Source organism: Salmo trutta, chromosome 15 (genome assembly GCF_901001165.1).
Source record: "Salmo trutta chromosome 15, fSalTru1.1, whole genome shotgun sequence".
Taxonomy (NCBI): Eukaryota; Metazoa; Chordata; class Actinopteri; order Salmoniformes; family Salmonidae; genus Salmo; species Salmo trutta.
The window spans coordinates 48,986,779-49,014,147 of NC_042971.1; the positions used below are offsets into that span (position 1 = coordinate 48,986,779).

The 27,369-nt window shown below is 44.7% G+C and overlaps 1 protein-coding gene across 3 annotated transcripts; it reads left to right on the forward strand.

Moving 5' to 3' along the window:
• The first annotated feature begins 454 nt into the window (after window positions 1–454).
• LOC115149221 (transcription factor RFX3) lies at window positions 455–27,238 on the forward strand. Of its 3 annotated transcripts, none has more exons than XM_029691882.1 (17): window positions 455–590; window positions 13,486–13,604; window positions 13,731–13,822; window positions 14,996–15,269; window positions 16,014–16,088; window positions 18,739–18,920; window positions 19,874–19,993; window positions 20,077–20,201; window positions 20,508–20,623; window positions 21,000–21,115; window positions 23,178–23,332; window positions 23,451–23,548; window positions 23,711–23,860; window positions 24,040–24,248; window positions 24,486–24,639; window positions 26,343–26,385; window positions 26,917–27,238. In XM_029691882.1, exons 2-17 carry the CDS (start codon window positions 13,491–13,493, stop codon window positions 27,210–27,212), a joined length of 2,319 nt encoding a protein of 772 aa, XP_029547742.1. In that variant the 5' UTR covers window positions 455–590; window positions 13,486–13,490; the 3' UTR covers window positions 27,213–27,238. The 3 variants fall into 3 exon arrangements, with proteins under 3 accessions (XP_029547742.1, XP_029547743.1, XP_029547744.1); XM_029691883.1 differs by having other exon boundaries at window positions 14,996–15,263; XM_029691884.1 differs by having other exon boundaries at window positions 13,486–13,586.
• The last annotated feature ends 131 nt before the right edge of the window (window positions 27,239–27,369 follow it).

Genomic DNA, 27,369 nt, shown 5'->3' on the forward strand with positions numbered 1-27,369 from the left:
AGTGGGAGCGGGTTGCCTCCTTTCTTTGTTATCTCAACCACTCTTTATCACCCAGTGGTGCACGGTAGTCCCGCTTTGGGAAAACAACTTGATTCAATGAACTAATGCGATTATTAATACTGTTTTCCATGTTGTAATGTGCGCATAATGAACTATTCTATGACAATATTTATATCCGCAATTTTCATACATTAGATTAAATGAAACATGAACAGTACACTCCTATCCACCTCAATGTTTCCAGACGTCCCACGCTCTACAGAGCCACTGAGTAAATTGATGATTCTCTATATTTACGATAACATCCTCCTTAATTAATTGCAATACCGCTTATAATACTAAAGCTGGTTTTCTTGTATCATCTTTTTATTTCTCAGCACCACATCCATACAACACGCCATCCTTGTAGCTCCTCCTACAGAATACTCAGGTTAGGTTGCGCCCGGTGAGTTTTACAGCAACTGTTGCCCTGTGAGGCAGCGCCATAGTCACCGTAGTCCTGGCGACTGTAACCCACCAACAACAACAACCTCTCGTTCCATCATTACCACCACACCATCCTCATCCTCATCAACCAGTCCTCAGCCCAGGTTTGAATATACTTACTATTTATACCAGCATGTGTTTTCTCTAATTCACGCCAAATGATTATACTTTATAAAATGTCTACCGTGCTATTTTTGTCATAAGCAAATTCATATCTGCTCTCCTTTATTATATGGTTAGCTAGCTGAGATAACGTTAATGTTATTTCCTTCCAGGTAACGTTAGAAAGCAATGTGCTTATTTGCGAAAGTAGCTAAACTAGCAAGCTAATAAACAACGTTTATACGCAAAAAAAATGTTTTATGTTGCTAGCTTGCTAACGTTAGCTATCCTATCCGAGTTTGCTGTGGCTCATCGGCCGTGCAATGACAGCTAACGCTAGCTAGCTTGTTTTGGCTAACGCTAGTTAGCAACTAGCTAGATACAGTCAGAGCAGGTGTCTGATTTGTGTCTTTCAATGACCATCGCCAACTTCCTGGTATGATGGCTGTCAAGATACCGCACATTTTCAGTAATATTATACGAAATATAGGTAGCTACATGCTTTGGCATTTTAAATCAATTCGAGCTACCATGTTCATTCAGTAATTATTGCTAATTGAGGTTAGCGGTAGCTTCTCCCTTTTGTCTTTGCTTGCTAGCATACACTTGGTTAACCAGCTAGCTTCCTTTGTAGCTAGCGTTGCGGAGCAGGTGCCACAAAGGCTTCGGTAGCTAACCCTGTGTTAAGCGAGAGCGGCTAGCCAAGTTAGCTAGCTAACTACTTTAGCGAAATCTTTCAATTGTTATTGATATCATTTTTTGTTGTTGAATGTGTCATCACAATCCATTACCCGTTAACCAGCTAGCTAGTTTCATAAGTCATAACCTATCTAGCTATGGCTAACTAGCCAGTTTGAAATGCCTATGCTATGGCACAGAGCACTAGCTAGCTAACGTTAGAATTGTTTAAACTGATGCAAAAAGTAAAAGAAACAATTGCTATCACATTGACATTTAGCTACAGTTGTAGTGTGTGTGTCAGAGAGAGATGGAATTGTGCTGTGAGCAGGTAGAAGAGTGAAGTTGATACTGTCATCTTGAAGACAAAGCAGAAATAATAAATGCAGTCATCTAATCAAATGTCTTCAATTGACAAGTTACATTAGGCTAATAACTGCTGTTTGGCAGATCAAAAACAAACTGAACCTGATGATGACAGGTGTTTTTTTTTTTTTTGTTGTTTTTTTTAGTTACTTGTGGGGTTGGGGAGGTAGCTAACTGATGGGTTAATGGCAGTGTAACCACCCTTTTTCAGCTCTGTTCTAGACTCACTGGTCGTGTTCCCCTGCTCAGACGTTGTATGCATCAGCCAATGGTTGCATGTTGTGTCATTGACTGACAGATTGCTATAACATATGACATGGTTGGCTGATAGGTAAAATACCTATCCAGGCGTTGTAAGATCTGGCAGATGTCAGCAACAGCTGGACAGAGGAACGCGCCCACTGATTCAACCAAGCAGGGGAAATTTGCCCTAAAACTTACTGCAATGACAGTCATGTCTCTTAATCTCACAAACATTCATGGCACGGAATACGAGGTTCATAACTTTTGAATATTCAATTCTAACTGGGATTGTACCTGGGGTTTTCAGATGTCATTGTGTTAGGCCTACATTCTCTGACCCTCCTTGAAAACGGAGAGCAGTGTAGAGTCGCCGGGACAATGAAAGGGGCAGCAGACAGTCAGGTTCTTAAAGTGGGAATTATTATTGTGTCTGGAATAGACTGGGTGGCTTTGTAGTAATTATCAGGGCTATATCCCAGTTCTCTCCACCAAAGCATAATTAAAAAGGCTTTGAACACCCTTTTTACTCTCTCAAATCTCTGCAATTTGCATTAAGGTGCACCACAAGTTTTATTAATCTGCAACATGGAAATATCCTAGCCATCTTTGCACTGAATGCTAGTTTGGTGTTTGCTCAGTCAAGAGCGGTGTATAGGCCTGCTGCCCAGATCAAAAAATAAAATATCCTCTCATACTACTCCTTACCGACAGACAATTTTTTACTTGATCAATTATAGGCTACATTATTGTATAGTTGTTCACAGCAAATTGTCAATGAAAGTGTAGCGACACATGGATCTATATAGATTATCAGTTTCCTCCTAGTGATTTTGAGGCTCTTATGTCCTCTTGGATGATCATTATAGATGGATTTGGACCCCTCTGCGAGGAAGGGAAAGCACGAGGTTTCTTTATGTTGCATTATCCTTCTTTAAAGTCAGGTCCACTGGGAGTTCTCTGCAGCCAGCCGCAGCCCTCTGGTCCTGCTAGGGGAGAGGAACAGGTGTGTGTGGAGATGGGTGACAGGTGCACAGTAGGTCTTGGTGGGTCTCCTGACCCTAATTGTTTGTGAGCTCCCTCACATTACCTTCCCCTGACAAACAAGCCAAGAAATGACTCTTATAGTGCCTTCAGAGAGTATTCACACCCCTTGACTTTTTCCACATTTTGTTATTACAAAATGGGATTAAAATGTAGTTGATTGTCTTTTTTTCTTGTCAATGATCTACACAAAATGCTCTAATGTGAAAGTGTAAGAAAAATTCTAAAATTTGTAAAATAGAATAATAGTGTGTGTGTGATATATCACACACACACAGTTGAAGTCGGAATTTTACATACACTTAGGTTGGAGTCATTAAAACTCGTTTTTAAATCACTCCACACATTTGTTGTTAAACTATAGTTTTGGCAAGTCTGTTAGGAATTCTACTTCATGCATGACACAAGTAATTTTTCCAACAATTGTTTACAGACAGATTATTTCACCTATAATTCACTGTATCACAATTCCAGTGGTTAAGAAGTTTACATACACTAAGTTGACTGTGCCTTTAAACAGCTTGGAAAATTCCAGAAAATGATGTCATGGATTTAGAAGCTTCTGATAGGCTAATTGACTTCATTTGAGTCAATTGGAGGTGTACCTGTGGATGTATTTCAAGGACTACCTTCAAACTCAGCGCCTCTTTGCTTGACATCATGGGAAACTCAAAAGAAATCAGCCAAGATCTCAGAAAATAAATTGTAGACCTCCACAAGTCTCGTTCATCCTTGGGAGCAATTTCCAAACGCCTGAAGGTACCACATTCATCTGTACAAACAATAGTACGCAAGTATAAACATCATGGGACCATGCAGCCGTCATACCGCTCAGGAAGGAGACACGTTCTGTCTCCTAGAGATGGACGTACTTTGGTGCGAAAAGTGCAAATCAATCCCAGAACAACAGCAAAGGACCTTGCAAAGATTCTGGAGAAAAAAGGTACAAAACTATCTATATCCACAGTAAAACAAGTCCTATATCGACATAACCTGAAAGGCCGCCAAGCAAGGAAGAAGCCACTTCTCCAAAACCGCCATTAAAAAAGCCAGATTACGGTTTGCAACTGCACATGGGGACAAAGATCATACTTTTTGAAGAAATGTTCTCTGGTCTGATGAAACAAAAATAGAACTGTTTGCTCATAATGACCATCGTTTGGAGGAAAAAGGGGGAGGCATCCCAACTGTGAAACACGGGGGTGGCAGCATCATGTTGTGGGGGTGCTTTGCTGAAGGAGGGACTGGTGCACTTCACAAAATAGATGGCATGATGAGGGAGGAAAATGGTGTGGATATATTGAAGCAACATCTCAAGACATCAGTCAGGAAGTTAAAGCTTGGTCGCAAATGCGTCTTCCAAATGGACAGTGACCCCAAGCATACTTCCAGAGTTGTGGCAAAATGGCTTAAGGACAACAAAGTCAAGGTATTGGAGTGGCCATCACAAAGGGTGGGCCAAAATTCACCCAACTTATTGTGGGAAGCTTATGGAAGGCTACTGAAGGAAATACACTCAATTCGTATTTGGTAGCATGTAAACTTCTGACTCAATGGGAATGTGATGAAAGAAATACAAGCTGAAATAAATTATTCTCTCTAATATTATTCTGACATTTCACATTCTTAAAATAAAGTGGTAATCCTAACTGACCTAAGACAGGGAATTTTTACTAGGATTAAATGTCAGGAATTGTGAAAAACTGAGTTTAAATGTATTTGGCTAAGGGGTATGTAAACTTCCGACTTCAACTGTGTGTGTGTGTGTACAGTGACTTGCGAAAGTTTTCACACCCCCTTGGCATTTTTCCTATTTTGTTGTACAACCTGGAATTAAAATGGACTTTTTTGTGGGTTTGTATCATTTGATATGCACAACTTGCCTACCACTTTGAAGATGCAAAATATATTTTTGTGTGAAACAAACAAGAAATAAGACAAAAAAACAGAACTTGAGTGTGCTTAACTATTCACCCCCCTAAAGTCAATACTTTGTAGAGCCACCTTTTGCAGCTGTCAATTACAGCTGCAAGTCTCTTGGGGTATGTCTCAAAAGCTTGGCACATCTAGCCACTGGGATTTTTGCCCATTCTTCAAGGAAAAACTGCTCCAGCTCCTTCAAGTTGGATGGGTTCCGCTGGTGTACAGCAATCTTTAAGTCATACCACAGATTCTCAATTGGATTGAGGTCTGGGCTTTGACTAGGCCATTCCAAGACATTTAAATGTTTCCCCTTCAACCAGTCGAGTGTTGCTTTAGCAGTATGCTTAGGGTCATTGTCATGCTGGAAGGTGAACCTCAGTCCCAGTCTCAAATCTCTGGAAGACTGAAACAGGTTTCCCTCAAGAATTTCCCTGTATTTAGCGCCATCCATCATTCCTTCAATTCTGACCTGTTTCCCAGTCCTGCCGATGAAAAACATCCCCACAGCATGATGCAGCCACCACCATGCTTCACTGTGGGGATGTTGTTCTCGGGGTGATGAGAGGTGTTGGGTTTGCGCCAGACATTGCATTTTCCTTGATGGCCAAAAAGCTCAATTTTAGTCTCATCTGACCAGAGTACTTTCTTCCATATGTTTGGGGAGTCTCCCACATGCCTGTTGGCGTACACCAAATGTGTTTGCTTATTTTTTTCTGTAAGCAATGGCTTTTTTCTGGACACTCTTCCATAAAGCCCAGTGCTGTGGTGTGTACGGTTTAAAGTGGTCCTACGGACAGATACTCCCATCTCCGCTGTGGAGCTTTGCAGCTCCTTCAGGGTTATTTTTGGTCTCTTTGTTGCCTCTGTGATTAATATTACACCCACCACTGCGACCTGTATGCTCTAATCGGCTGGCCCTCGCTACATATTCGTCGCCAAACCCACTGGCTCCAGGTCATCTATAAGTCTTTGCTAGCTAAAGCTCCGCCTTATCTCAGCTCACTGGTCACGATAATAACACCCACCTGTAGCACACGCTCCAGCAGGTATATCTCACTGGTCCTCCCCAAAGCCAACACCTCCTTTGGCCGCCTTTCCTTCCAGTTCTCTGCTGCCAATGACTGGATCGAATTGCAAAAATCGCTGATGCTGGAGATTTATATTTCCCTCACTAACTTTAAACATCAGCTATCCAAGCAGCAAACCGATCGCTGCAGATGTACGTAGTAGAGGTTCGCCGATTAATTAGGGCCGATTTCGAGTTTTCAAAACAATCGGTAATCGGTATTTTTGGCCACCGATTTGCCGATATATATATATTTTTTTTATTTAATTGTATTTATTTTCCCCAATTTTATTTATTATAATTTTTTTTTTTTTTACACCTTTATTTACATTTACATTTAAGTCATTTAGCAGACGCTCTTATCCAGAGCGACTTACAAATTATTTAACTAGATTAAGAACACATTCTTATTTTCAATGACGGCCAAGGAACGGGGGTTAACTGCCTTGTTCAGGGGGGATTCGGGGATTCGTTTTTGCAACCTTACGGTTACTAGTCCAACGCTCTAACCACCTGCCTTACATTGCACTCCACGAGGAGCCTGCATGGCAGGCTGACTACCTGTTACGCGAGGGCAGCAAGAAGCCAAGGTAAGTTCCTAGCTAGCATTAAACTTATCTTATAAAAAAATATCAATCTTAACATAATCACTAGTTAACTACACATGGTTGATGATATTACTAGTTTATCTAACGTGTCCTGCGTTGCATATAATCGATGCGGTGCCTGTTAATTTATCATCGAATCACAGCCTACAACTGTCGTTGCACCAATGTACCTAACCATAAACATCTATGCCTTTCTTTAAAATCAATACACAAGTATATATTTTTAAACCTGCATATTTAGTTAATATTGCCTGCTAACATGAAATTGTGTCACATCTCTAGCGTTCATTGCACGCAGAGTCAGGGTATATGCAACAGTTTGGACCGCCTGGCTCGTTGCGAACTAATTTGCCAGAATTGTACGTAATTATGACATAACATTGAAGGTTGGGCAATGTAACAGGAATACTTAGACTTAGGGATGTCACCCGTTAGATAAAATACAGAACGGTTCCATATTTCACTGACAGGAAAAACGTTTTGTTTTCGAGATGGTAGTTTCCGGATTCGACCATATTAATGACCTAAGGCTCGTATTTCTGTGTGTTATTATGTTATAATTAAGTCTATGATTTGATAGAGCAGTCTGACTGAGCGATGGTAGGCAGCAGCAGGCTCGTAAGCATTCATTCAAAACAGCACTTTCGTGCGTTTTGCCAGCAGCCCTTCGCAATGCATTGCGCTGTTTATGACTTCAAGCCTATCAACTCCCAAGATGAGGCTGGTGTAACCGATGTGAAATGGCTAGCTAGTTAGCCGGGTGCGCACTAATAGCGTTTCAAACGTCACTCGCTCTGAGACTTGGAGTGGTTGTTCCCCTTGCTCTGCATGGGTAACGCTGCTTCGAGGGTGGCTGTTGTCGATGTGTTCCTGGTTCAAGTCCAGGTAGGAGCGAGGAGAGGGACGGAAGCTATACTGTTACACTGGCGATACTAAAGTGCCTATAAGAACATCCAATAGTCAAAGGTATATGAAATACAAATCGTATAGAGAGAAATAGTCCTATAATTCCTATAATAACTACAACCTAAAACTTCTTACCTGGCAATATTGAAGACTCATGTTAAAAGGAACCACCAGCTTTCATATGTTCTCATGTTCTGAGCAAGGACATTAAACGTTAGCTTTTTTACATGGCACATATTGCACTTTTACTTTCTTCTCCAACACTTTGTTTTTGCATTATTTAAACCAAATTGAACATGTTTCATTATTTATTTGAGGCTAAATAGATTTTATGTATGTATTATATTAAGTTAAAATAAGTGTTCATTCAGTATTGTTGTAATTGTCATTATTACAAAGAAATATATTGTAAAAAATTGGCAGATTAATCGGTATCGGCTTTTTGGGTCCTCCAATAATCGGTATCGGCGTTGAAAAATCGTAATCGGTCGACCTCTAGTACATAGCACATTAGAATTAGCTTAATGATTATTTGCACAGCTTGATTGTAAAGTTATTGCTGTGATCTGAGGACTCAGACCATGAGCATCTGAGCATCTGAAAGTCTAAATAGCAGCACCCACCTGTAGCACACGCTCCAGCAGGTATATCTCTCTGGTCACCCCCAAAGCCAATTCCTCCTTCGGCCGCCTCTCCTTCCAGTTCTCTGCTGCCAATGACTGGAACGAACTACAAAAATATCTGAAACTGGAAACACTTATCTCCCTCACTAGCTTTAAGCACCAGCTGCCAGAGCAGCTCACAGATTACTGCACCTGTACATAGCCCATCTATAATTTAGCCCAAACAACTACCTCTTCCCCTACTGTATTTATTTATTTATTTTGCTCCTTTGCACCCCATTATTTATATTTCTACTTGCACTTTCTTCCACTGCAAATCTACCATTCCAGTGTTTTACTTGCTATATTGTATTTACTTCGCCACCATGGCCTTTTTTTGTCTTTACCTCCCTTATCTCACCTCATTTGCTCACATTGTATATAGACTTATTTTTCTACTGTATTATTGACTGTATGTTTGTTTTACTCCATGTGTAACTCTGTGTTGTTGTATGTGTCGAACTGCTTTGCTTTATCATGGCCAGGTCGCAATTGTAAATGAGAACTTGTTCTCAACTTGCCTACCTGGTTAAATAAAGGTGAAATAAATCAAATTCAAATAAATCATGAGCATCTGAAAGTCTAAATCATGAGCATCTGAAAGTCTAAATCATGAGCATCTGAAAGTCTGTCTTTTGATGCTATTGTTGTTCTACATTGTTAAATAGGACCCATTAGTTATAGGCTAGGCCTATTTCATAGGAACATGCAACCACTGTCGTGTGTGTGTGACTCCCTCTCTTGATTTATGTTCAGCCGATTCCTCCCTTCTCCTCTCCATAGATGTTTAAGGCAACACACACACGCACCTCTGTGGACAGAGGACAGGCTGTCAGAAACGGCTAGTTATCAGATCACATTACCACTTACCTGAAGTCAGGTGTAGGGCAAAAATAGGACCATGCCACCTGTTCCCTGGATCCTGTTCCGTTTCCAATCACTTAAAGAGCAGCTGATTAATTCAATTATTCATCCATCCATTTTCATAGCTTAGCAGCATAAACTGGGTGTTTTGTTCTCTTATCTACAGCACAGCAGCCTGTGTACACTACATGTGGATCAGACATTGTTGACTGAACAGGAGACCTTCACATGTTTAAATAAGCCCACCTCTGTCATCTCATTGTGTTTTTACATGACAAGGTGTACTGTATCACTTGTGTAGTCCTGTTCCATAATTGTAAGGGAAAGGGGGAGGTTCGCTCAGGTGGTGCTAACACATGAGCAGATAATGCATTGCTGTAACTCCGATTTTAAGGTGTTTACGTGTCCTCCTAATTTGAACGATTGCTCAGAAAACCAGGTGTTTTAATCGGCGCATGCTTTCCTTTGATTATGATCGTACACCGATTTTAAGATAGTTATGTTAACCACCTTATTGTGCTTAATGCCATACTCTGTCTACTACCATAATCATTTTAAAACCACATTATTGGTGTGCATGGAAACATACTCATTGCCACATAGGTCTAACATGATGCATGCCTCTTTATTTGGGGTTGCCTTTCTTCCACAGTGTTGTTTCAGGACATTCATCAATACATTTTTAGGTTTTGGACAATCCACTTGCTATCAGTCTCATACTGAAAATGGATATAGGAGGCATCAGTATTTTAGACTTTCAGCATACTGTATTCATTTTGGTTACACCATTCAAGTTGCACCTTTATTGGCTCTGATAATGTGATGACATCTTGCCCTGATGTAATAGCCCTCCCCATTTCCTCAGCTGTCAGTCAAATGGGGTGGAAGGAGCCGGGAAGGGTGAAGGAGAGGCTACGCGAGTGTTGCCCTCCTCAGTGGTCTTTGTTTCTACGTGGCTTTGTAGAACATGCAGTTGCTCAGTGGAGCACAGCGCTTAAGTGGGCCACAGGGGAGTGAGCGCAGGCTGAACAAAGTGCCTAGGGATGGGGGGTGTAAGGGGCGGCAGGTGCCCTGTTTACATCCAGAAAGTCATTCCTCTCCTTGTCTCCTAATCATCAGGGGTCTCGTCAGGGGCAGGCTGCAGGGAGCAGGTGGGCTTTGTGTAGTATAGTCAGACAGGGTCCTGCACTTTAGCTCTCCTATGGCAGAGTGCATGGAGCAGAAGAAAAATGGAACCTGTAGAGACTAGAGGAGAGCACGTGACCTGCAGGTATAACCTCTGGATCCATCACTTAGCCATGTCAGCATCATCTCCCTGGCACCGACTGTCACTGTCAAGGTAGTTTCTGTTGTCTGCTGTGTTCCTAGCATCGCTCTGTGGTCAGGTACCTGGGCTTTTGGAGCTTTTTACACCATGTTGTCAGGCTATCAGCAGAACATATGGAAAGTTAACTGAGAGACATTAAAAGGCCATCAACGAATCAGAGATGGAACAATAAGTGAATGAAGTCATATAGGATTTTCATCTTTACCGGATGCTGAGAGCTCTTCAACATGTTGGAAGTCTTTCTGCCTTGGGTTGTATCAACTGGCTAATACATTACAGAAACAAGGGGAATACTTCAACCCCTGCTGTACCATAAAAGTATAGACTATGTTCCTTCCACTGACTGGTTTCAGTTTGAAAGTCGTGACTGACGGCAGAACAACAGCAGCAGAATGTTCTGCCAGTCTCTGGTTCTTTCTGTGAACAGCATGGAACCACCTGTCTGAATCAGTGCTCAAATGTTTCAGTTTTTTAGCAATAAAGGATGGGAAAAAATCCTATTCAATCCAGCCTCTTGAGTTGAATGGGAATGATGTCGCTCTCTGTGCATTCAGACCACAACACCTGTTAACCTCCGGTATATCACTGAAGATGAACAGAGAGAGAGAGAGCGAGATGGTGGAGGCCAGGAGACCCTGGAGAGATGCAGCGCTATTAGGAGACAGGTTAATTAACCAGGAGAGGCTTGGTCATGGAAACTAAGTTGAGCAGAAGAGGGGAGGAGAAGGCGGGAGAAGAGGGGGGCACCGCGGAGGACAGAGGAGGAGGAGGAGAGGTGGCTGTTCTATGATTAGCCTACATGCAGCGTTACTGTGAATGTCTCCCTCTGCCCAAGTCCTCATCTCACTATAGCTCTGTGTGTTCAAGGTTTGGTCGTTAGCCAATAAAGATGGATTCTAAATCACTGACACCCTGCATTTTGGGACATTTATGGATGTGTTCCAATGCAGAGGTGAGAGAAGGAAGTAAAGAAAGGTGGTTTGACAGTGGACATGACCAGATGTTCACAAAATTAACCTAAATGTGTTTGGCAATAAATAAATCAAAGATGTCTGAATGATACAAAGCAGTTGGAAGTTGTAAAGAAATCCAGATTTGTGAGAGCAGAGAATGATAGTGCAGCTCATTAGGGCTGTTAAATATTAACTGGATTTTATTGCTATGAACACAGAGACAAGAACTCGCTGCTTGGACCACTGACTCATACACTACCTTAGTGACCTGAGTACATTCTGTACAGCTGGCAACAGTTGCCTGTTGCATGAGTACAGCAGCTATAATATCACAGGTACAGTCTGTGTGATGGGTTCCTAGTACCGTGTGACTTACTGGAGCAATTAGGGTTAAGTGCCTTACTCAAGGGTACATTGGCAGATTGTTCATCTAGTCGGCTCCGGACTCGAACCAGCGACCTTATTGGTTACTGGCCCAACACTTTTAACCACTAAGCTACCTGCCATTTCTGTGGTACTGTGAATGTAAAAGTGAATGTTGTGCATAGACGATTGGTACAGAAGCCTTCTTCCTCTCTTGCCAGGAGCTGAATGATCACTGCTCATTAGTCAACCTGTATATTATTATAATAATAATAATAATAATAATAATAATTATATAGTTAATGTCAAATCATCAAGGTTTTCTGTCTCTGTGAGTGATACTGATTTTCAAATCCCAAACCCATGAAAACAAAAAGGAGAGCTGCACATTCTAGGAGCTCAGATGCAATGATTGAATAATCTAATATCCAGCGTTTGGACAGACAAGCTGTCTTCATCAGGGTGTAATGACAAACACTGCGGGTCACTAGTTTATATAGTTTCAAAGGACACACAGGTGTCTGTGATCATGGCCGGGTGTGGCTTGATGTCATTGGTTGATTTACAGATATAAATAGAACATATAAAAAACATGAATGGATAGCATATAGTCATAGATACAATTTGGCTAAATAGGCCTACAAACATTTACAATGAATATCAAAATCACAAGAATGGCTTCAGATCAAAGTCTATGTTGAGACCGAAGGGAGCAAAGGGTCTTTAAATTAAAGATCCAGGCAGCCTCTCGTTTTAACAATAAATTGTCGAGGTCCCCCCCTCTCCTAGGGAGGGTGACATGTTCGATGCCAATATAACGTAGGGACAAAATAGTGGTTCACTTCCAAAAAGTGGGCTGCAACTGGGTAAGTCAAGTTTTTGCACCTAGTGGTGCTACGATGCTCTGAGATACGTACTTTTAATACGCGCTTTGTTTTACCCACATCATTTTTACCACAAGGACAAGTTATAAGATAAATAACTTCCTTAGTGGAGCATGTGATAACACCTTGGATTGGGATCTGTTTCCCTGTTTTGGGGTGTTTTGAAGGATCTGCATTTATAAGTGCCATTCCATTGAGCACAGCCATTATACCTGTAGTTTCCATCCAGTATGGGTGTGAAGGGATATTCTGGGGTGGAAAATCAGTTTACCACCTGATCTCTGAGATTTCTGGAGCAATTCTTGCCGTCTTTTGGATGGGACGTTAAATGGGTGTCCTGACTCTCTGTGGTCACTAAAGATCCCATGGCACTTACTGTAAGAGTAGGGGTGTTAACCCCAGTGTCCTGGATAAATTCCCTATCTGTCCCTCATACCGTCATGGTCACCTAATCATCCCCAGCTTACAATTGGCTCATTCATCCCCGTCCTCTCCCATGTAACTATTCCCCAGGTCGTTGCTGTAAATGAGAATGTGACTTACCTGGTAAAATAAGGGTTAAATAAATTAATACAAGTGCCTTACGCAAGGGCACATCAGCAGATTTTTCACCTAGTCGGCTCAGGGACTCAAACCAGCAACTTTTTGGTTACTGGCCCAACACTTTTTTAACCTCTAGGCTACCTGCCATTTCTATGGTACTGTGACTGAATCTGTGCATAGATGATTGGTACAGAAGCTTATTTCCTGTCTTTCCAGGATCTGAATGATCACTGTTCATTAGTATATAATAATAATAATATTGGCAAATCATCTAGGATTTCTGTAATATTGATTTTTATACTCCCTGACCCAGACACACTGACACACATTGAGAAGAAGGTTGCTTGTGGAGTTTGTTTAGCCACTGTGGTGCTAGGCCAGAGTTCAGAGCTTGTGGTTCTCTGTAGTCCCCTCCGTCTATGGCTCTGGTGGTACCCAGTTGACCAATGTGTCCTCTCTCTCTCCTGCAGGCGCCATGCAGACCCCTGAGGCAGGCGCTGAATCCGCCTCCACTGTCCACACCGCCGTGCCTGTGCAGCCTGCAGGCTCCGCCCAGCAGGTGACCTCTCAGGTGCCTGTCCAGCAACAGGTTTGTGTGTGTGTGCGTGTGTGTGCGTGTGTGCGTGTGAGCGTGTGTGTGTGAGTGTGTGAGTGTGTGTGAGTGAGTGAGTGAGTGAGAGAGAGTTGAATCTAACGCTTCGATGTGTTGTTGCAGGCCCAGACTGTTCAACAGGTTCAGCATGTATACCCAGCACAACAGGTGCAGTACGTGGAGGAGAACAGCGGCGTCTACACCAACGGGAACATGTGAGTGTTTAGTGTTGTTCACCCACTTTTTGCCACCAGTCTGCTGCAGTGGCACTATACATAGTTGCTTTAATGTATTCTCTGTAGTCAATGGCAACAGCTAAAGTCACTTCGCAGCAGCATTTCTGCCACACAAACATGGCAGGCACAGGGGAAGTACAAGCACAGTGAAGTACTGTTTGAATATGTGCAGTCACCTGGAGATGACCAGGAGTATCTAGAAGTGCTACGGAGTCTTCTCCTGGGCTTGGGGGACAGGATACACTCTCTACTGACTATCCCAGGCTGTGGCTGTCCCATAGTGACAGACACACAGTCACAGACAGACAGCGGTCTCTGAGGGAGGGGTACAGCCCGGCTAACAGGCGAGCTGAACACAGTCTCACTTCAGGGCAGAACAAGTGAGCTGAGCACACACTTACACACTATCTATTTGAGTCTGTTAACTGTGTTAGTGCCACATTCTTGTCTCCTCCTCCACAGAAGTAGAAAAGAGACAGAAGAGACAGAAAAGAGTACAGTAACGTCTTCTACATGGAAAAGGACAGTGGATATTTCTTACAGTTCAGATGATTTGTCAACAAGAATCATGCCAGTGCCCCAAACTTTCCTCATATCCTGGTGTCTCCCCTGACAGTTTTGAAACTGCAGTAAAAGTGCAGTAACTGCAGTCAACTTTATTTTGGACGCAGTAATTGCAGAATAAAAAACTGTTATTTTGGACACAGCATACTGCAGTTATACTGATCTCTGACTGCAATATTTTTTCGTACGGTCAGAGTTCTGGCATATGTCTTAAGGTTTGAGAGAGAATACGCTTCTGGTCCACTTGAATTGAGGCCTTGTATCATAAAGGTAGTTGTGTCAAGCCACTGAAGGGTGCCATTATATCAGAGGCCAGGTTAATGGAGGGACTGCAGTCAAAACGACAAACACAGAAATCTCTGTCAGCACGGCCACTCCTCAGGTGATTTGAGTAACTATGGAAACTCCACTTTCAATAACACAGGAATATTGCATGTCCACGAAGGCTCAGAATGGTACAGCTAATTCACATCCAATAAGCACTCTACAACTCTATTGAAACTTGCCTTCATGTAAAGGGCAATTATCCTGAACTTATTGCTCTGGGGGGGGAAAAGTGTAACTTTTTCCTCCATTATTTTTGCCCAGACGGACGTACTCGTACTCCGAGCCCCAGCTGTACAGCCAGAACAGTGGAGGGAGCTACTTTGACACGCAGGGCAGCTCATCCCAGGTGTCTACGGTGGTGTCATCCCATGGCATGGCCAACAACGGAGGGGGGAACGGGGGGCTGACCATGGGTCTGGCTGGGGGGCAGATCATCAGCAGCTCTGGGGCCTACCTCATCGGGGGCAACACCATGGATAACTCTGCCCCCCACCCAGCAGCCCAGACCACCCGAGCCTCCCCGGCCACTGTGAGTGTACGGCCCCCCTCTACTTACTATTCTCTGTCCTGTCTGTCCCTGTCTGTCCCTGTCCGTCCCTGTCCGTCCCTGTCCGTCCCTGTCCGTCCCTGTCCGTCCCTGTCCGTCCCCGACGGCCAGGCCTTTCTCTTCTGCCTGTCATAATGCATATCTGAAGCCTTTCTTCAGTAACTATAGCACCACTTAGCTACTTCATGTCGGTGTCTGAGAATGTCTGTAATTGTGTTGTCTCCCTATTTCCTGTGGTCTTCTCAGCTAGTACTTCAGTTTTCTATAAACGGAATTTCCTCTTGTGCTGTGTTTTAGCTAAGGTTTAAATAAATAGTCATCTCCACCATAATATCTGTTGGTTCTGCTTTACTGTGTAGCAAAGCGTTTCGACTTGAGTGCAGTCCACCGCAGTGGATCTGTGCTACCTTCTGGTGGCTGAATATGGTAGTTTCACAGCTTCTGAGATCATTTCTTATATTATTGTGGTGTTAACTTTTTTTCATTGTTTTGCTTGACTTTCAAAAGAAGACGTTATGTCCATGTACAGGCAGACAGACAGTAAATTTAATTGAAGTTTAAACTGAGTTTGCAAAGCTGGGCTTTTAGGAGTAATTTGGGTGATGCTTGCTTTAGGATCTGTCCTGGATTTTCAGATTTTCTATGTGTGTCAGTACTTTCATTGTTCTACTGCAACTTTGTCCTTTGTTGTTTTTGTTTTTCCTTCCATTTTTTTGCTCCTTGGTCTATCAGATTGAAATGGCAATTGAGACGCTCCAAAAGACTGAAGGTTTATCCAGTCAGAGAAGCTCGCTGCTCAACAGCCATGTAAGTCACCACTCTAAACGCCTCACCTTGTCTGCATAGCTGTGCTCCCTCTCTTCTAGTATCTCCAGCTTTCTCTCTCTTCTAGTATCTCCAGCTCTCTCTCTCTCCCTCCTAGTATATCCAGCTTTCTCTCTCCCTCTTTTAGTATATCCAGCTCTCGCTCTCTCCCTCTCTTCTAATATCTCCAGCTCTCTCTTCTAGTATCTCCAGCTCTCTCTTCTAGTATCTCCAGCTCTCTCTTCTAGTATCTCCAGCTCTCTATTCTAGTATCTCCAGCTCTCTCTCTCCCTCTCTTCTAGTATCTCCAGCTCTCTCTCTCCCTCTCTTCTAGTATCTCCAGCTCTCTCTCTCTTCTAGTATCTCCAGCTCTCTCTCTTCTAGTATCTCCAGCTCTCTCTCTCCCTCTCTTCTAGTATCTCCAGCTCTCTCTCCCTCTCTCTTCTAGTATTTCCAGCTCTCTCTCCCTCTCCTAGTATTTCCAGCTCTCCCTCTCTTCTAGTATCTCCAGCTCTCTCCCTCCCTCTCTTCTAGTATCTCCAGCTCTCTCTCTCCCTCTCTTCTAGTATTTCCAGCTCTCTCTCTCCCTCTCTTCTAGTATTTCCAGCTCTCTCCCTCCCTCTCTTCTAGTATCTCCAGCTCTCTCTCTCCCTCTCTTCTAGTATTTCCAGCTCTCTCTCTCCCTCTCTTCTAGTATCTCCAGCTCTCTCTCCCTCTCTTCTAGTATTTCCAGCTCTCTCTCTCCCTCTCTTCTAGTATCTCCAGCTCTCTCTCCCTCTCTCTTCTAGTATCTCCAGCTCTCTCTCTCCCTCTCTTCTAGTATCTCCAGCTCTCTCTCTCCCTCTCTTCTAGTATCTCCAGCTCTCTCTCTCCCTCTCTTCTAGTATATCCAGCTCTCGCTCTCTCCCTTTCTTCTAGTATCTCTAGCTCTCTCTCTCCCTCTCTTCTAGTATCTCCAGCTCTCTCTCTCCCTCTCTTCTAGTATTTCCAACTCTCCCTCTCTCTCTTCTAGTATCTCCAGCTCCCTCTCTCCCTCTCTTCTAGTATCTCCAGCTCTCTCTCTTCTAGTATCTCCAGCTCTCTCTCCCTCTCTTCTAGTATCTCCAGCTCTCTCTCTCTTCTAGTATCTCCAGCTCTCTCTCTCCCTCTCTTCTAGTATCTCCAGCTCTCCCTCCCTCTCTTCTAGTATATCCAGCTTTCTCTCTCCCTCTCTTCTAGTATATCCAGCTCTCGCTCTCTCTCTTCTAGTATATCCAGCTTTCTCTCTCCCTCTCTTCTAGTATCTCCAGCTCTCTCTCTCCCTCTCTTCTAGTATCTTCAGCTCTCTCCCTCCCTTTCTTCTAGTATCTCCAGCTCTCCCTCCCTCTCTTCTAGTATATCCAGCTTTCTCTCTCCCTCTCTTCTAGTATATCCAGCTCTCGCTCTCTCTCTTCTAGTATATCCAGCTTTCTCTCTCCCTCTCTTCTAGTATCTCCAGCTCTCTCTCTCCCTCTCTTCTAGTATCTTCAGCTCTCTCCCTCCCTTTCTTCTAGTATCTCCAGCTCTCCCTCCCTCTCTTCTAGTATATCCAGCTTTCTCTCTCCCTCTCTTCTAGTATCTCCAGCTCTCTCTCTCCCTCTCTTCTAGTATCTCCAGCTCTCTCTCTCCCTCTCTTCTAGTATATCCAGCTCTCGCTCTCTCCCTTTCTTCTAGTATCTCCAGCTCTCTCTCTCTCTCTCTCTCTTCTAGTATCTCCAGCTCTCTCTCTCTCTCTCTCTCTTCTAGTATCTCCAGCTCTCTCTCTCTCTCTCTCTCTTCTAGTATATCCAGCTCTCTCTCTCTCTCTCTCTTCTAGTATCTCCAGCTCTCTCTCTCTCTCTCTCTCTCTCTCTCTTCTAGTATCTCCAGCTCTCTCTCTCCCTCTCTTCTAGTATCTCCAGCTCTCTCCCTCCCTTTCTTCTAGTATCTCCAGCTCTCCCTCCCTCTCTTCTAGTATATCCAGCTTTCTCTCTCCCTCTCTTCTAGTATCTCCAGCTCTCTCTCTCCCTCTCTTCTAGTATCTCAGCTCTCTCTCTCCCTCTCTTCTAGTATATCCAGCTCTCGCTCTCTCCCTTCTAGTATCTCCAGCTCTCTCTCCCTCTCTTCTAGTATCTCCAGCTCTCTCTCCCTCTCTTCTAGTATCTCCAGCTCTCTCTCCCTCTCTTCTAGTATCTCCAGCTCTCTCTCCCTCTCTTCTAGTATCTCCAGCTCTCTCTCCCTCTCTTCTAGTATCTCCAGCTCTCTCTCTCTCTCTCTCTTCTAGTATCTCCAGCTCTCTCTCTCTCTCTCTCTCTCTTCTAGTATCTCCAGCTCTCTCTCTCTCTCTTCTAGTATCTCCAGCTCTCTCTCTCTCTCTCTTCTAGTATCTCCAGCTCTCTCTCTCTTCTAGTATCTCCAGCTCTCTCTCTCTCTCTCTCTCTCTCTCTCTCTCTTTCACTCTGTGGTGATGGGGATGACTCCTGTGCTCTGATTTAAATGTTTCACTCCTTCAGTTAATTGTGCTTTTAATGCCAGGTCAGTGGGTGATGGTATTTTACAGATAAGTGGGGGAGGGTGACACATGGGACTATCTGCTAGTGACATACCTGTGTGTAATTAACACCATACCCCCCCCCCCCCCCCCCCCCCCCCCCAGCTGCAGTGGCTACTGGATAACTATGAGACAGCGGAGGGGGTGAGTCTGCCTCGCTCCACCCTCTACAACCACTACCTGCGCCACTGCCAGGAGCAGAAGTTGGACCCGGTCAACGCTGCTTCCTTTGGGAAACTCATCCGCTCCATCTTCATGGGGCTCCGCACGCGACGCCTGGGCACACGGTGAGCTACTGAGAGAGCAGACATGCTCTAGTATTGACCTCTCTCTCTCCTCTTCTTCTAGCCTATCTACGTCTCCAGTCCTCCAGTCCTGCTCTCTCTCTCCTCTTCTTCTAGCCTATCTACGTCTCCAGTCCTCCAGTCCTGCTCTCTCTCTCCTCTTCTTCTAGCCTATCTACGTCTCCAGTCCTCCAGTCCTGCTCTCTCTCTCCTCTTCTTCTAGCCTATCTACGTCTCCAGTCCTCCAGTCCTGCGCTCTCTCTCCTCTTCTTCTGTCCTATCTACGTCTCCAGTCCTCCAGTCCTACTCTCTCTCCTCTTCTTCTATCCTATCTCTGCATCTCCAGTCCTCCAGTCCTGCTCTCTCTCTCCTCTTCTTCTAGCCTATCTACGTCTCCAGTCTTCCAGTCCTGTTCTCTCTACCTCCCCTTCTTCTATCCTATCTCTACGTCTCCAGTCCTCCAGTCCTGCTCTCTTTCTCCTCTTCTTCTGTCCTATCTACGTCTCCAGTCCTCCAGTCCTGTTCTCTCTACCTCCCCTTCTTCTATCCTATCTCTACGTCTCCAGTCCTCCAGTCCTGCTCTCTCTCTCCTCTTCTTCTATCCTATCTCTGCATCTCCAGTCCTACTCTCTCTCCTCTTCTTCTATCCTATCTCTGCATCTCCAGTCCTCCAGTTCTGCTCTCTCTCCTCTTCTTCTATCCTATCTCTGCATCTCCAGTCCTACTCTCTCTCCTCTTCTTCTATCCTATCTCTGCATCTCCAGTCCTCCAGTTCTGCTCTCTGTATCTCCTCTGACTCCTACAGTTCACTATTTCCCTTTTCCTTGGCCTTTACTTTTTCCTTGTCTGTCTTCATTAGGATTTCTTGTTTGGTATTACAGCATGTTTTTGATTGGTATAGTGTTCTTCAGTACTGAGAACAGTTAGCTGATCATTTCTGACTGTGTGTGTTGCAGAGGGAACTCGAAGTACCACTACTATGGGATCCGGTTGAAGCCGGACTCTCCTCTCAACAGACTGCAGGAGGACATGCAGTACATGGCCCTCAGACAGCAGCCTGTCCAACAGAAACAGAGGTACAACACACACACACACATACAGGCTTTCATACGCACGCACACACACACATACAGTACTGACTGAGGCATTGTTATTGTAGGTTTAAGCCGATGCAGAAGGTTGATGGTGTGTCTGGGGAGAACTTCTCAGGCGGAGGCCAGCACACCCCCAGTGCAGCGGAGCAGACTGTCATCGCACAGAGCCAGCACCACCAGCAGTACCTGGGTGAGCGAGCCGTGTGTACGCTTACTAACTGACTTGCAGCGTCAATAGATTGATACCGTTTGATGCTCCCAGAAGGTCTCTTTATTGACACAGTTTGTTTGATAGTAAGTGCTCCTCTGCTGAGTTCTTTAAGTAGTCTCCTAAGTGTTCCCCTGTCGGTTATATCCTGCACTGAACCATTGATACCATTTTCTCAGCCTTTAGAATTTCCTTGTTAAATATCTACCCTGTTTGTTTCTCTGCTTTTTACTGGACTGATAACGTGAGTTGTTGTTGACCTTGATTTCCATGTGTCCCTCCTGACAGACACATCGCGGGCGCTGCCAGACTTTGTGGAGCTGGACCTGGGAGAGACCAATGTGGACAACGTCGGCCCAGATGACATCAAAGCTCTTCAGTCACTCTACAGAGAGCACTGTGAGGTCAGAGATTATCCATCACCTCTAACAACATTTCACATCAAAGTTTTTTATTATTCTAAATGTGCAAATGAATGGAAGCTTTCTTTGGCATGCATGATATTTCCAAGTCTTCATCTCCACTAATCAAATTTTATAGATCACATACACATGGTTAGCAGATGTTAATGTGAGTGTAGCGAAATGCTTGTGCTTCTAGTTCCGACAGTGCAGTAATATCTAACAATTCCCCGACAACTACCTAATACACACAAATCTAAAGGGGTGAATGAGAATATGTACATGTAAGTATATGGATGCACACCAGATCATCCATGCTAATCAGATTGACCGGGAATGAGCATTGTGTGATGTTGACCATGTCGTGTGTCTCTTGCAGGCCATTCTGGATGTGGTGGTGAACCTCCAATTCAGTCTAATAGAGAAGCTGTGGCAGACTTTCTGGCGTTATTCTCCTTCTGACTCAGTGGAGGGCGCCACCATCACAGAAAACAGGTCAGCTCTCTCTCTCCGTCTCCCTCTCTCGCTCTCTCTCCGTTTCTCACACACACACTCTCTCTCACTCGTTATCTCTCCCTCTCTCTTGTTGTCATTAATCATTGTCCATTAGGGATGGATCGAGATTTACAAAATGGTTACCTGGAGGAAAATGGGAGAGGGTCATGCTTTTTAAATTTCAGTCAAAGGAAAGGTTTAGTATTTTAATGTAGTCCAGGGGAAGGTCATGTAATTGATGAAATGTAAATATTTCTCTGTGTGTATCAGTTTTCTGTGTGTATCCAGAATGGTCCACCACCCAAAGGACATCCAGCCAACTTAACACAACTGTGCGAAGCACTGGAGTCAACATGGCATCCCTGTGGAACGCTTTCGACACCTTGCAGAGTTCGTGCCCCGACGAATTGAGTCTGTTCTGAGGGCAAAAGGGGGGAGGAGTGCAACTCCATATTAGGAAGTTGTTTCTAATGTTGGGTATACTCAGTGTAAACCTGATGCCGCCCCTCATCTCTGATTCTCCGCTGGGTGCCCAATATCAAGTACGCCTATAGGCTATTTAGTGTGGTCTCAATCAAATGATCCATAGCCTATAGGCTACAAAGTCCATGATCGGAGAACCACAGGGCAAAGTTATATTTGTAAGATAGCTGCTGGGATGGTGTAAATCAAACTAGGCTGCATTACACACTGTAATGGATATTCCAACCTTGAGCCCCGGCCTGCTCTGCTCTCGCTGATCCAAAACGTTTTTGTGAGCTGTCTAACCAATGGCTGTGCTGTGTAGGGCTACGGTGGCAGTTCAGGAGGAGAGTCAAAGGCTTCTTCCAAATAAAATCTTTGACTAGGCATTGTCCAAAAAATTCACTAGCTTGCGCACCAACTACCTTGTTACTACTAAGCTATATGGAATTGTTTTAAGGTCATACCAAGGATCATTTTGCGATTTGATTTTGAATTTTAAGACCCCTTGAAGTATCGTAAAAATTATTGGATGGATAACATTTTTTGGCCTTACTGCTATTAGCCCATAGAAATGCATTGAATAACAGATTCACTACATGGAACAACAGATAGTCCCTCCCCCGAAAACAAATCTAAAGGAAGTTTGTTCTGAAGGATCTGTCCTACATCTGAGAGATAAGAAAGATCAGGAAACAATCTTTTTTACATCTTTTTTGGCACTAAACAGTCTCCATATACTGTACTTCCATAAATTGTTTCAACTGGTAGCGGGGGACCGTCAGACGAATATTGAGGCCTGTGGGCATCTTAGAGCAAAACCAACATGTTCGTGAGAGTCTCACCTTTACATAGAGGGGTCATATTTGTGTGTAGCCCAAACTGTAGCCCAAAATTCCTGCGTTTGCCATGTAATGCTTACAGGACGAAGAACAGTTTTAAAACTGCATATCTAAGGCTATCTGTCTGTCCAAGAAATTAGGGTAAATGGTAGACATGTTCTCTGCTATCCACTTTGTTTTAATGAATATTTTGGGTATGGGGAGGGTCACTTTTTTTCAAGTGTTCAGGGAGGGTTTAGGTAAAATGTATTTTGCTGAAGGGAGGGCCATCCGTTTTCATTTCAGAGAGGTCTGATTTTCTTCATGTAACCCTTATTATAAATAACGTTCACTCCCTTCAAAAAATGTCCATTAGATAAATATGTCCATTAGAAACATATTTCATTATAGTTAGCCTAAACTCTTCATCCTCTTGAATGCTTCAAATATCCTTTTGGTAGGGAAATGTTTCAAATCTCTTCCAAATGGACAGATGTCTTTTGATGGGAGAGATGTAATGTGGCTGGTCAAAGGTCAACCCCATCCCCGGACAGTAGGGCCAGTGAGATTGAGGTGAATCTGATCCAGTATATGAGAGTATGTGTAACTTCTGAACTCTGTCTCCACAGTGGTGTGAGTGAGATTGAGGTGAATCTGATCCAGTATATGAGAGTATGTGTAACTTCTGAACCCTGTCTCCACAGTGGTGTGAGTGAGATTGAGGTGAATCTGATCCAGTATATGAGAGTATGTGTAACTTCTGAACTCTGTCTCCGCAGTGGTGTGAGTGAGATTGAGGGCCGTCTGCCCTGCTGCAGACTGCTGGTGCTCTGTAGGAACGAGGCTGTGCTCAAGTGGATGAGTTCCTGTGACCACCTGATGTACCAGGCCCTAGTGGAGATCCTCATCCCTGATGTCCTCAGACCCATCCCCAGTGAGTGGCTGTCATACACAGTCACACACACTCACTTTCTCACTCATCCGTAGTTGGGTATCAGAATTAACATTTTGGTCATTAAATAGACTGCTGTGATTTGTATCTGTCCTTCTAGGTGCCTTGACTCAAGCCATCCGCAACTTTGCCAAAAGCCTGGAAGGCTGGCTCAACAATGCCATGAACACCATTCCACAGAGAATGATCCAGACCAAGGTAAACACACACACACACACCTACTTGCTCACTTACTTAGACACATTTTGGCAAACCAACTTAAATTGCCTATTTTTGTATTATTTGCTTTGATCCTGACTTTCCTCTTTTATCTGTTCGATTTGGTCTGATTCTAATTGGCTGCTGTTTGATTGGCTGCAGGTTGCCGCTGTTAGTGCCTTTGCTCAGACGCTGCGTCGCTACACTAGTCTGAACCACCTGGCCCAGGCAGCACGCGCTGTGCTGCAGAACACCTCTCAGATCAATCAGATGCTCAGCGACCTCAACCGCGTCGACTTCGCCAACGTGCAGGTCCGTCCGGCTGTCCGGCTGTGGTTTTGTTTGATTGTCTGTGTATTTATTTAGAGGGATACATCTGTCCTTTCTCTGCTTGAATTTGCTGTTTATTTGATCAAAGGATGCGTGTGCATCTGTGTATTTGCAAGTCCACACTGAACCATCCCATCTCTCTCTCTTCTTTCTCTCTTTAGGAGCAGGCGTCGTGGGTGTGTCAGTGTGAGGAGGGTGTGGTTCAGAGGTTAGAGCAGGACTTCAAGGCCACACTGCAGCAGCAGAGCTCTCTGGAGCAGTGGGCTGCCTGGCTGGACAACGTGGTCACCCAGGTCCTACAGCCCTTCGAGGACCGGCCCAGCTTCCCCAGGGCGGCACGACAGTTCCTGCTTAAGTGGTCCTTCTACAGGTCAGCTACTGTACCATCCATATAAATAGAATGAGATCATAGACATTGAATGAGATCATGGAAATAGAATGGGTTCTGTGAGTTTTCAAAAATGTTCAATTTCTATGTTTTTGCCCTCTTACCCAATTGAAGTAATGTGTTGTATTGTTTCTCATATTCATTGAGCTAGATAGCTATGTCAGCTTATTGGAGGATTTCCAGTGGTTGATGAGGATCTCCTGTTCATCTCTTTGTCAGCTCCATGGTGATTCGGGACCTGACCCTGCGGAGCGCGGCCAGTTTCGGCTCGTTCCACCTGATCCGCCTGCTCTACGACGAGTACATGTTCTACCTGGTGGAACACCGCGTCGCCCAGGCAACCGGCCAGACACCCATCAGTGTCATGGGAGAAGTAAGGGCCAGAAGAAATGATCACGCAAATATATATATACTGCTCAAAAAAATAAAGGGAACACTAAAATAACACATCCTAGATCTGAATGAATGAAATAATCTTATTAAATACTTTTTTCTTTACATAGTTGAATGTGCTGACAACAAAATCACACAAAAATAATCAATGGAAATCCAATTTATCAACCCATGGAGGTCTGGATTTGGAGTCACACTCAAAATTAAAGTGGAAAACCACACTACAGGCTGATCCAACTTTGATGTAATGTCCTTAAAACAAGTCAAAATGAGGCTCAGTAGTGTGTGTGTGGCCTCCACGTGCCTGTATGACCTCCCTACAACGCCTGGGCATGCTCCTGATGAGGTGGCGGATGGTCTCCTGAGGGATCTCCTCCCAGACCTGGACTAAAGCATCCGCCAACTCCTGGACAGTCTGTGGTGCAACGTGGCGTTGGTGGATGGAGCGAGACATGATGTCCCAGATGTGCTCAATTGGATTCAGGTCTGGGGAACGGGCGGGCCAGTCCATAGCATCAATGCCTTCCTCTTGCAGGAACTGCTGACACACTCCAGCCACATGAGGTCTAGCATTGTCTTGCATTAGGAGGAACCCAGGGCCAACCGCACCAGCATATGGTCTCACAAGGGGTCTGATGATCTCATCTCGGTACCTAATTGCAGTCAGGCTACCTCTGGTGAGCACATGGATGGCTGTGCGGCCTCCCAAAGAAATGCCACCCCACACCATGACTGACCCACCGCCAAATTGGTCTTGCTGGAGGATGTTGCAGGCAGCAGAACGTTCTCCACGGCGTCTCCAGACTCTGTCACGTCTGTCACATGTGCTCAGTGTGAACCTGCTTTCATCTGTGAAGAGCACAGGGCGCCAGTGGCGAATTTGCCAAATCTTGGTGTTCTCTGACAAATGCCAAACGTCCTGTACGGTGTTGGGCTGTAAGCACAACCCCCACCTGTGGACGTCGGGCCCTCATACCACCCTCATGGAGTCTGTTTCTGACCGTTTACACATGCACATTTGTGGCCTGCTGGAGGTCATTTTGCAGGGCTCTGGCAGTGCTCCTCCTGCTCCTCCTTGCACAAAGGCGGAGGTAGCGGTCCTGCTGCTGGGTTGTTGCCCTCCTACGGCCTCCTTCACGTCTCCTGATGTACTGGCCTGTCTCCTGGTAGCGCCTCCATGCTCTGCACACTACGCTGACAGACACAGCAAACCTTCTTGCCACAGCTCGCATTGATGTGCCATCCTGGATGAGCTGCACTACCTTAGCCACTTGTGTGGGTTGTAGACTCCGTCTCATGCTACCACTAGAGTGAAAGCACCGCCAGCATTCAAAAGTGACCAAAACATCAGCCAGGAAGCATAGGAACTGAGAAGTGGTCTGTGGTCACCACCTGCAGAACCACTCCTTTATTGGGGGTGTCTTGCTAATTGCCTATAATTTCCACCTGTTGTCTATTCCATTTGCACAACAGCATGTGAAATGTATTGTCAATCAGTGTTGCTTCCTAAGTGGACAGTTTGATTTCACAGAAGTGTGATTGACTTGGAGTTACATTGTGTTGTTTAAGTGTTCCCTTTATTTTTTTGAGCAGTGTATATATACACACACACAATTGTAACAGTCCCATTACCTTTAGGCTCAGTTTCAGTATGGTTTCTGTGTGATGTTTAATGTATTGCAGTTCGATGACCTCAACGCCATGTCACCTGCTAACATAGACAAAGGTAAGCCAACCCCAAGCTGTGTCTACAGGCTAAGTCTCTGTAGGTTTCTGTGTCTACAGGCTAAGTCTCTGCAGGTTTCTGTGTCTACAGGCTAAGTGTCTGTAGGTTTCTGTGTCTACAGGCTAAATCTCTGTAGGTTTCTGTGTCTACAGGCTGTGTCTGTAGGTTTCTGTGTCTACAGGCTAAGTCTCTGTAGGTTTCTGTGTCTACAGTACATGGAGTTCTTAAGATCTTTGAGATATGTCTGTCCAGCATGGCTGTGGGTCATTTCAGCTTTCAGGAGCCTTAACTCTTCTTACCTTGGTCTCAACGTGCTGTCACTTAAAGAGCAGCGCCTTCAATTATTACCCATTGATTTAGTTAACTGTAACAGTAAAATGTTAATAAGAATAGCAATTTTTTTGTGTGCAGCCTTTCCTGTCAAAACAATGGTCCCTCAGGACTACTGAGAATCCTGGAGAATCATTATTTTAACCTTGTACCTCTGGTCTTCCTGCCCATCTGTCTGACTGACCTTGTCCCTCTGTCCAGACGAGGTGAGTGAGATGGACAGTGACCTGGAGGAGGACATGGAAGAGTCTGGGGAGCCGCTGGCCAAGCGGGAGAAGGCTGAGGTGGAACATGAGCACCAGGTGATCCAGGTGATTCAGGTGGGGGCTCTGGAGGACGGCAGTAACCCCGTGGTGGGGGTGCTCCAGCCAGGCATCCTGCACTCCCTGCCCCAGCCCCCCCAGAACCATGCTGAGCACATCCTCACCTCCGCCGCCGCCGCCACCACCACCATCCGCCACTGCAGTGCCACCGGCAACACCTACGCCTCCGTCTGAGAGGGAGATGACACCCCCCCCCCCCCCCCCCCCCTATCCCCTCCCCCGGGCAACCTCTCTTCTCTCTGTCTATCTGTCTCGCTGTCACACACGTCTGCACTGTCCCCTCTGTCGTACGCTGTGTTTTCTCTGCACTCGTCTAGACACACTCCTCCCC